A 10922-nucleotide genomic window follows, 5' to 3' on the forward strand; every position below is an offset into this window, starting at 1 on the left:
AAGTTATTGTGTTTAAACTTTGAAAAGAGAAAAAGCATTTTAAACAAGTTATCCTAGGTAAACTCTTGTTTGTCATGGGTCGAGAAGTAGGTTGGGCCTGGGTCGAGTACTGGGCTGGGCTTCTATAAAACTCCAAAACGAGGCCAATTTCAAAATAATGGGCTTGTCGTAAACTTCACAACCCCAGTTTGCAACCCTATCGAAAACTACAATCTCTGATTCATCACTATCTAGACCGTCAGATCCGCAATCCTCAAAGCCGAGCCGTCGATATATACCAAAAGCGAGAGCGGCCTGCAAAAAATTCAAATCTCAAACCCGTCCCGCTCTCTTCCCTAATTCGGAGCGTAAAAGAGAGAGAGAGAGTAGATAGCAAAAAAGCAAGAACACAGAGAGATAGCGAAGCATTTCGCACCACTGAGAACGAGATTAATCACTTTCAGTTGCCGATCTACTCTCGCTCTCTCTCTCTTGCCGCCGATCCACAATGTCCGTTAGAGAGAAGGGCGTCAATGTTCAGGTCCTCCTCCGTTGCAGGTACTCAAATCTTCTCTAATACATACTAACACTTAGGGTTAAGTTTTTATTTTTCTTCTTTTCATTGTTTGATCGTTTTACGGATTTGGAATTACACCTTTGTAAAATGTCAATGATTCGTGATTTGTTTATACTATTTACTAATTTGAAATTACAGGCCGTTTAGCGAGGAAGAGTTGCGGAGCAATGCGCCGCAGGTTATTACGTGCAATGACTACAGTAGAGAAGTGGCTGTGTCACAAAACATTGCCGGGAAGCATCTTGATAGGGTTTTCACTTTCGATAAGGTATTTAATTGAATCCAATTTCATTTTTTTTTTTTGGGGGGGGGGATCTATTTTGTTTGAATGAAGATTAAGCTAGTTTAATTTCCTAATGTATGTGTCGATGTCGGTTTTTGTGGGCCAATTAAGAAGTTCGTGGAAGTTTTGGGCGGGAGGGTATAATTGGACAAGGTAAATTTCACAAATGGGGAAGTTTTTGATACCTGTACTAAAGCTTAGGATTTAACCGGCGAGCTCCTAAACTGCCTCTATTTTTACTAAATGCCTTTTCTTGATAAGAGGGATTCTATTGGTATGCCTTTTGTGTATGGTTTTTCGAGTAGAATAGCTGATGAACTTTAATTAACCATCTCAGTTCTCCCAATGGTAGAATTTGGGTTTGTTGGGATCCGGCCTTAGTTTCAGTTTCCATGATTGAGGAGAATGAACGGGCAATTTTTTAGTTTGTTTGGGGAGGGATTTTTGGTTCTAAATTATGTTTTGGCATACAATTTAATCTAATGGAAGTGCTAGAGCAGGTTCAGTGGTGTTTTTTTCCCCCGTAAAAAGTAAATAGGGTAAATGAGTAAGTAGGACATAGTTGTTTCAAAAGAGTGCTGTAAATTGAAAGAAGTCGCCCATATACAGGAAAAAAATTCAACAACGTTGTCTTCAACTTTTTTTTGTTTTTGTTTTAAGAGCCTCGTTGCTGCTGTTTCGGTTACTCAGAGGGGTAGATGTTTAATTTTAATTTTTTGGTGGTAATATGTAGGTTTTTGGTCCTTCAGCTCAGCAAAAAGATCTTTATGAACAAGCAGTGATTCCCATAGTGAATGAAGTCCTAGAAGGCTTCAACTGTACCATATTTGCATATGGTCAAACTGGTACAGGGAAAACTTACACGATGGAAGGTGAATCCAAGAGGTCAAAGGTATAATATTAGTGTATTTCATCATTAGGTACATGTTGATGTTCGTGTATCTCTTCATGCATAAGTCATAAAATATGAGTGTTGATGTCACGTGACGTTATGACAGAGTGGGCCAAATGGAGAATTGCCTCCAGAAGCTGGAGTTATACCTAGGGCTGTTAAGCAGATCTTTGATACTCTTGAGAGCCAGAATGCAGAATATAGTGTTAAAGTCACATTCTTGGAACTCTACAATGAGGAGATCACTGATTTGCTTGCCCCTGATGAAATTTCAAGAGTTGCTTTGGAGGATAAGCAAAAAAAGCAGTTGCCTCTGATGGAGGATGGGAAAGGTGGAGTTCTTGTTAGAGGTCTGGAGGAGGAAATCGTGACAAGTGCTAGTGAGATTTTTTCTCTTCTTGAAAGAGGGTCTGCTAAACGTCGCACTGCAGAAACTTTACTAAACAAGCAGTCAAGGTACTTTTTAAAGTACTTTTCATGCTAATAGTTGAAGTCAAGCTTCCTTGTGTAATAACAATTTGTTTTTCATTTCAGTCGGTCACATTCTCTCTTTTCCATTACAATACATATCAAGGAAGCGACACCGGAAGGTGAAGAACTAATTAAATGTGGGAAGCTGAATCTGGTTGATTTAGCTGGCTCGGAAAATATATCTCGTTCTGGTGCTCGTGAGGTAGACACACTTTGTCTGGTGGCACAAGTTTATTTCTGCTTTTGAATTCACATTTGGGATTGCTCAATTAAATTTCAAGAATGCTAGTGTTGATTAATCTTTTATTTTATTTTATTTTATTTAAATGATTAGGGCCGTGCAAGAGAAGCTGGAGAAATCAACAAAAGTCTACTGACTTTAGGGAGAGTCATCAATGCTCTCGTAGAGCATCTTGGACATATTCCGTACAGGTTTGCACTTCTTCTTTCATTATTTATCTAATGTCTCCATTCTGTTTCTGATGAATGAATACGTTTTAAACTGGAATTTAGGGATAGCAAGCTTACACGTTTACTTCGTGATTCACTGGGTGGAAGAACCAAGACGTGCATTATAGCCACAGTTTCGCCTGCTGTCCATTGTCTGGAGGAAACCTTAAGTACACTGGATTACGCACATAGGGCAAAGCATATAAAAAATAAGCCTGAGGTTAGTTAGTTTATGTTTATTTTTTTGATACAATAATTTTTGCCAAATTGTGCTTTTTTAGTGGATGTCTTTCATATGCTCTCTATTCTAAGTTAAACATTTAGTTATTAACGTGGTGGAAAGAGTTATTGTTTCTACTAGTGTTTTGAACACATTTTTTTTCTTCTTCTATTTACCCATTACTGGGGTCTTATTTTATTGTGTTTTTTGTTTATTATTTAGAAGTAATCTCTTATTATTTTTCTTGAATGAAAAGTTTGATTTATCAATGGTGATGAATTCTTTTGTCTTACTTTTTCTGTTATTCTGTATGTTTTTTGGGCGGGGTCTTGGATTTGTCTTAACCTTTGTAGTCTGAGTAAATAGGGCATAACCTAGTATTAGCATGATTCGTTGCTTATAGGGAGTTTAGTATTGATTGCTGAGAGACTTTTAAAAAAGAAGAAGAAGGTATTAACGACTGAGAGTATTTGCTCTTAAGTTACTGTTGTAAAACTTAACGACCGAGTTGAGATATCTTATTGGACATTATGCGCTTTCTTTCAAATTCTTGTTTTCTGATATTCACAAACTTGATGTCTTTATGGGGTTTGGTGAGCATGGGCTCGGGTTCAGTGCACATTGTTTCTTTTTTCTTTTGTCACATAGTGCTATACGTTGTTTTGATATCCATTTACAGATTACACGGTTTACACCTTCAGTAGTTTATTGCAGTTTTATACAAATTATAATAAATTATAATTATGTCTATAGGGAGTTCATTATTTGTTTTGGCTACTTTTAGGTTAACCAAAAAATGATGAAGTCAACTCTTATCAAGGATCTTTATGGTGAAATTGAACGCTTGAAGGCAGGTGAGAGACTTTGGATGTTTGAAGTTGGTGAAATTCTTATGTTTGTGGGCAATTAGTTGCACTATGTGAAATCTGTGGTTGTTATGCTTCCTGTTTTTCAACATTGTGAATTTATGCAGAGGTTTATGCTGCCCGTGAAAAAAATGGTGTCTATATTCCGAAGGAGCGATATTATCAAGAGGAGAGTGAAAAGAAGGTATGAAATTCTCCGCCAAATTTTCTTCTTTTCCTTAATGCTTCAACTTGTTTTTGTACCTTTTAACTGGCTTTCCTTTTTATAATTGACTTGTGATACCATTCTTTCGATATGATTTTCTTTTAATGCTGTTGTTGATATGGCGTCGAGGTTTGGTTAATTTCAACTTGTCTTATTCAGTTATTCCTAAGAAGTTTGTTTGTTGGAGTCATTATTTGACCCAAAATAAGTGCTGGATACATATAGACTGTTGAAGATGTTCACCTTGTGTTCTTCATTTTTTTCCTGAATTTCCCAATGCTGATGTCTCTTTTATTCCCATTTATTTATGGTCTTTTCCTTGAGCTTAGGCTATGGCAGATCAGATTGAACAAATGGGGGTTATGCTAGAAAATCATCAGAAGGTTTGCTTATGTGACACTCAGTTTTTACACAATATAAATTTGTTGGTTACTTATTTTTGTGATGTTTCAATTCACTGATCTCATACTCATATTACAAACAGCAACTTGAGGATTTGCAAGATAAATATAATGTCCAAATTCGGCAATGCTCTGATTTGAGCAATAAACTTGACACCACTGAGGTCAGTTTTGGTTATTTGTTGCACATGCACATGCTTCTAGATTTTTGGGTGGATTTTAATTGTGATGGGGAAAAACCACAGAGAAACCTGAATCAAACCAGCAAATTGCTTGCTAACACCGAGGAAGAACTAAAGAAATGTCAGTATGCTCTGAAGGAGAAGAGTTTTATTATCTTTGAACAGAGAAAAGCAGGTATAGTCATATATCACTCTTTTTGAGGTTTTGATGCTATCCTGTGTATTCATATTCATATTGTTGATCAATCTGTGGAACAGAAAATGCACTGGCTCATCAAGCTTGTGTTTTACGATCTGACTTGGAGAAAGCTCTCAAGGACAATGCTTCATTGTTTTCAAAAATTGGTATGCAGTCCACAAATTAGTTATAAGCTTTAAATTGTTTTGACTGGTCACTGAAACTGCTTACTATTATTCTTTCTTATGTGATACTATTTAGGAAGAGAAGACAAACTGAATGCTGATAACAGATTGGTGGTGAACAATTTCCAAGCCGAGCTTGCCCAGAAAGTTGGTTCTCTTGGCAACTTGGTGGCAACTTCCATGTCTGAGCAAAAAGAACACCTTCAGTGTGTTGAGAAACTTTGTCATTCTTTTACAGGCATACATGATAAGGTATTGAATGATACCTGCATCATTGTTATCATTAATTAATTGTTTCACCTGATTGATTCTGTTTTGATACTTTATGTTACTTTCTTAGTACTGTATTTTTGGCTTATCAGACTACTGTGTTTCATTCATCTTTGATTTAGTCACCTTGTCCTTGCCTTTAGGCTGCCATGGATGTCAAGAAGATGCTCACTGCTTTGAGGGCTTTGTATATGTCTCATATTGAGGCCGTGCAAAATGTTGTGCGCTTGCACAAGGCAAGCTCTAATGCTGGACTAGAGGAAATTTCTTCTCTGGCTGCTTCTAATGCGCATTCTATTGAAGAAGTAGGTAGCAAGAGATTGAGTTTCCTTGTGTTTCATCCGCTATTGTTCCTCATGGATGGTTATTTTTAATTTTTTATGGCTATTCCCCCCCCCCCCCCCCCCCCCTCCTTTTGTTGTTTTATGTAATTTTGTGTTGTTTATAAATCAGTTTCTAACATCAGAGGCCGGTGAAGTGGCTTCCATATTCAATGAGCTTCAGAATATTCTATCGACCCAGCAGGGAGAAATGGCAGTTTTTGCAAGGGAACTGCGGCAGGTTTGTCCCTTGATATTTACATTATCCTGCTGTAAATTCTTTACCCCCTCCGTCCCACATGATTGTCCTCATTTGATTTGTGACCTTCTAAAAGGGGTTGCAACTCAATTAAAGGTATTTTCCGGCACTGTCCTTCCACTGTTTAACACAAAATCTGGAAAAAATGGAAGCTTGACTTGTCGATGAAAGGTTATTTAAGGAAATTGAAAAATGTGCTTTGAATTTTCAAGATGGACAACCAATTTTGGATGGACCAAAATGGATTTGTGACCTTCTAAAAGGGTTTGCAACTCAATTAAAGGTATTTTCCGGCACTGTCCTTCCACTGTTTAACACAAAATCTGGAAAAAATGGAAGCTTGACCTGTCGATGGAAGGTTATTTAAGGAAATTGAAAAATATGCTTTGAATTTTCAAGATGGACAACCAGTTTTGGATGGACCAAAATGAAAGGAGGACAATCTTAATAGGACGTAAATAATATTAGTTTTTCTACTCTTTGATAACAACTAGAGGTTTTCGCTGTCTAACTGCAAGAAACTTGGTAATTCAATTGGTTTGCATTTAAATCTTTGTTTGGGATTCTTTTTTTGTATAAGTTTTTACTGAAATCTTCTTAATTGATGTGCAAGTGTTTTTGTACAGTTTGATTAATGAACAAATTGGAAGCTGTTTGCTGTTTTATCATTCTTCCCTGTTTTCGTTTGAATTATTTTACTTATCTAATTTGAGATTCTCTTTTTTCTTTGTAATTGAAAAGAAATTTAATGTTAGTATTGAGCAAACGAGGGGCATTTCTGATTACACTCAAGGACTTCTGGAAAATCTTATGGACGAATCAAAGAGGCTTGAAAATCATGCAATGCGAACAGATGAAATTCAAATGAGGAGCATTGCTGAGTTTCAGAAGGCTTATGAGGTAGTTAAAAAAAGATTTTACTGCACCATATTTTTTTTTTTTTGGGGGAAACATCACTTTTTTTTTTTTTGGGAATATTTGACATGTTGAACTTTTCTTTCACAGGAGCAGTCAAAATCTGAAGCGGAAAAGCTTATTGCTGATGTAACCAATTTAGTCTCCAATCACATTCTTCGTCAAAAAGAGATGGTCTGTTGTGTGTGTGTGTGTGTGGGCATATTTTTATATTCTTGATTTCTCTGTTGGATATCTTTTTCAAAATTTGATTAATAGTTGAGCTGGCAGGTCGACACAAGGCTTGTTGATCTCAGAGAAAGTGCTACTGCAAACAAGACATTCTTGGATGGATATGTTTCATCAGTGGGGGGTATTACAACAGACGCAAAAAGAAAATGGCAGGCATTTTCTACACAAGTGGAAAATGATGCCACAGATAATGCTGGTTATTCTGCTGCAAAACACTGTCGTATGGAAGTACTCCTACAGCAATGGTAAGTTTAGTTAATTGCCTTGTTTTAGCTTTTGATCAGTATTCTTTTACTTGTTCTTTGATCTTCGCTTTCTCCATTTTTTTTAGTGTAAATACTGCTGAATCGGCTTTCAAGCACTTGAAAAGGACGCATGAGACTGTGAATGAGATGGGCAATAAACATGTTTCAGCTATGGTGTCACTTATCAGGTTAGTGGTATTGGATTTTCTTGAATACCTCTTTTTCCCTTGATTGAATACAGATGGGATTATCAGAAAGAAAAATCCTTTCCTCCAGATTTACTACTTATGGTGATTATGCCTAATGTTTATTTGGCCAACTATTTCTAAATAGAGCTAGTGGTCGCATCATTGTTGTGACCAAAAATAATGTCTGCATCTTTATTGTGTTCTTTTGACATTATAACCTTCAGCAATCTCATTTTCTACTTTATTAATTTAATTTCAAATGCTTCTATGCAGGAATGTTTGTGATAGCAATGACCAGCATGATGTTGAGATTAGTTCTGCACGGGTTGCAGCTGAGCAAGATGTGTCAAAGAATAGTGAGGATGTTCTTCAGCATGTTGACAGTGAGTATTATGCTATAAAATCTTAATTTTGACACTTCTGGTCCTACATTTATGCACTTTGAGGGTCATTTGAATCAGTCTTGTTTTATATGAAAATTGCAACTCATAGGATGTGTTATTAAATCACATGACTAAACTTGGAAGACTGATATTGAACAAAAGTCTTTCCACTATTAACATGAGCAGTGCTATCCGGCCCCCTCCCCTCGCACTATCATTCGACCAACGCGGCATTTCTTTTGAAAAAAAATTATATATATATGAGTACAAGTGCAGCACTTCAGCTTTTTAGTCAATAAATTATGCATGGGTTGGATGAAAGTCTGATGGGAGGGGACCGGATAGCACTGCTCCTATTAATATAGTTTGCATTGGTTGAGAAAAGTGGATAATTTGAATGAATCGCACCTTTTTTTGTGTTATGAATCTTATGATAATGCTAAGCTAATTTATGTACTGCAATTTATGGATGATGTGCTGTTCTATACAATTTTTTTTTTGGTTATTATGGTTCTCTAACTGCTAGCTGTTCATACTTGTTGGGAACCTATGAGATCTTGATGTTAAAATGTATTACCTCCCCGAGATCAGGGATAATTTCAATTTACCTCATCTTTTAGAAATTGTCACTAAACCTATGGGTGGTTTGGAAAAAAATGAAATCATCATATTTTCCATCCCAATTGACAGATTTTGCATGTGTCACATGAAACACAAAAGTTAGCCCCCTTAAAATGAGCAAAAACAAAGATGTTATATTGAGCCGTTGAGGGCCAGGTAAGGTTATTTTGTGTTTTAAACAATACGTGTATCTTGTCAGAGAATTAATTGTTTGGACAAAGAATTTGTCAATTTTGTTTTACTCCAAAGTAAGGAAAGGTTTAGCAGCTGTTTTCAGAAAACAAGCAGGTAATTTGGGATTGAAATATGTAAATTTGAGTAGTGATGAAATTGATAAACCCGGCTTTGGTCTAAGATATACTGGAGCTTCAACTTTATTTTTTTTTTTCAAATATGTGATGTCTCTGTTTTATGTTAGATTTGACCTATATTTGAATTGGGTTGGTAATTCGCATGCAGATTTTCGTTTGATTAAAGACGAATGATTATCGTTTGCTGATATGTAGTCGTTATTGCTGTTATTTTGCCTTCTTAAGACTAGGAATGTGATGTTTTCCTCGTGGACTTTGCTACAGGTGTTTCTGAGCAGGAGCGAGGACATATATCTGGAATCTTGGAGACTGTGAAAGCCCATGCAACTAGTCTTGAAATTTTCAGGGAGGATCACTCTGGCCAAGCAGCATCTATTGAAGAGAATGCACAGGAAACCTTCCGAGAGCAGTATATGGTAGGTTGATTTAACATTTCTTATTATGCTGGGGATGTTATGTTGAATTGTCTTTCTGCTTTAGTTTTTGCTGGGAGTGTCTCGCAAGTCACAAACTGAGGCTGACACGTACGTTTTTTTTTTGTTGTGGGAAAGGGGGTGGGGACAACAAATATACATGTTTGTTTCTATAATTCAGTCTTTGATGTGTTTTGGACCCATCTACAAATGATTCAGACAATTATGGACAAAACTTACTAATTTTATTTTAACTAAACAAGGATGTTTTTGAGACACCTGTTTTTTTTTTGAAAATGAAAGGCTTGTCTGTCCTATTAGGGCGGTCATACTGTATCATTTTTTTTAGCCGTTGGCATTTACTTAGTTGCCTTTAATGATGTTATCGTTTCACAATCTCTTTTAGATAAGATTTTATTGAAGAATACATGCACTTCACCTAGTAGATTACAGAAATTAACTCGTGTAGCTGATGTCAAGTAGTGAATAATGCTTTATTCGGTTGAGTTTATCCTTTCACCTATTTAAGATGTTAAAGGTAAATGTATTGCAATATATGTGGTGAATGTGTATTCAAAGCATTTTTGAGGTGCTTTTATGCTTTGTTTATCACTTCTTGAACAACCATTGAAAGCAACATAAAAGTGGTCAATCTGTTCACTTTTCTACCAATTCGTGATCTGTGCAAGTTGGTTCTTTGCCTCTACAAGATATAGTCCTTACACGTCTTCAAAATAATGTGCAGGATTATGAGCCTAGTGGCGCAACGCCAATAAGATGTGAGCCGGACGTTCCGAGTAACGGGACCATTGAGTCACTTCGAGCCATGCCGATGGAAGCCCTTGCCGAGGAATTCCGGGAAAACAATTCATATGAATCATTTGACGGGAAGGAATTGAGACCTTCGCTTATACCACGCTCACCCCTCATCCAGCTGAACTAAAAATGTTGCGTTCTTGGCTCATTTACATGCATAATGGAATGATATATGTATTTGTGTTATTCATGTACACTTATTCTTGCTGTAGCCTGTATGAGATATGTAAGAATGCAGCAGAGGTAGTTGGAGGGTGTAATGTTCATGTCCAATACAGATAATGAGTTAAAAATCCTGTCTTGGGATTTAGCAACCTGTAGCGTGATAAAGGAATGTATATTGATGCAAAGATATACACGATTAAAATTTATTTCTGGCAACTGTTTCCGCCATTTGCTGTGTATTGGTAGATCTTTTTTGATAGTGGAAGATGAAACTTTGTTTTGCAGTTATTTTCCTTTCTCCTCTTTAAAGGCCACAACTCTATTCAAATTACAGTTCTAATGGGCAGGAATTTCTTCTAATCGGCCCTATAAATTTGCCATTTCTTTTCGTGTGTGAAAAGTACATGATTTTTTAGTTGTTCTATTAAAAACACATGTATTTCTCATCTACTTAAGAAACACATGACAATTTTATAAATTTGTTTAGAAGAATCTCCTTTAACCTAGTTTGAAGGAAATTTATCCTTCCTTATTGAGGTACTTAAATTGATTAAACATTTTGAGTTGCGATTCTCATTTGCACATTCTTTACTGAAATTATATGTAAGAATAAAAAAAATAGAGTAATGCTATACACTACACTTTTATCTTTTTTTGGTTGATTTGACATTGCTAATCAATTTTATTTTTATTTTTTTTCCTAAAAAAACGAGAGCTTATCTGAAGGATGATTGCCAGTGTCATATATTAGTAAAGTGAGATAAAATTGTAGTTTTTAACAATTTTTTTTTCTTTTTCTTTTTTAAATGTATATGCGAAAAACATATTATACGAAGATAAATGTCAATTGTCAATTTAATTGACTGAATCTTCTGAAACCCTAAAAAGAGGAAAAT

The 10922-nt window shown here is 36.0% G+C and overlaps 1 protein-coding gene across 1 annotated transcript; it reads left to right on the forward strand.

Annotated features, from left to right (window-relative positions):
- Positions 1-254: 254 nt before the first annotated feature.
- On the forward strand, positions 255-10314 carry LOC133873838 (kinesin-like protein KIN-5C). The gene is made up of 23 exons (XM_062311617.1): positions 255-537; positions 695-824; positions 1573-1731; positions 1838-2187; positions 2266-2404; positions 2537-2634; positions 2716-2872; positions 3657-3726; positions 3846-3922; positions 4273-4326; positions 4428-4508; positions 4590-4701; positions 4785-4871; positions 4966-5141; positions 5303-5464; positions 5613-5720; positions 6480-6638; positions 6744-6827; positions 6924-7129; positions 7216-7317; positions 7591-7700; positions 8897-9048; positions 9791-10314. The coding sequence occupies exons 1-23, from the start codon at positions 488-490 to the stop codon at positions 9986-9988; spliced, it is 3021 nt and encodes a 1006-aa protein (XP_062167601.1). The 5' UTR covers positions 255-487; the 3' UTR covers positions 9989-10314.
- Positions 10315-10922: the final 608 nt, after the last annotated feature.

This window comes from Alnus glutinosa, chromosome 7 (genome assembly GCF_958979055.1).
Source record: "Alnus glutinosa chromosome 7, dhAlnGlut1.1, whole genome shotgun sequence".
In the NCBI taxonomy this organism is placed as follows: Eukaryota; Viridiplantae; Streptophyta; class Magnoliopsida; order Fagales; family Betulaceae; genus Alnus; species Alnus glutinosa.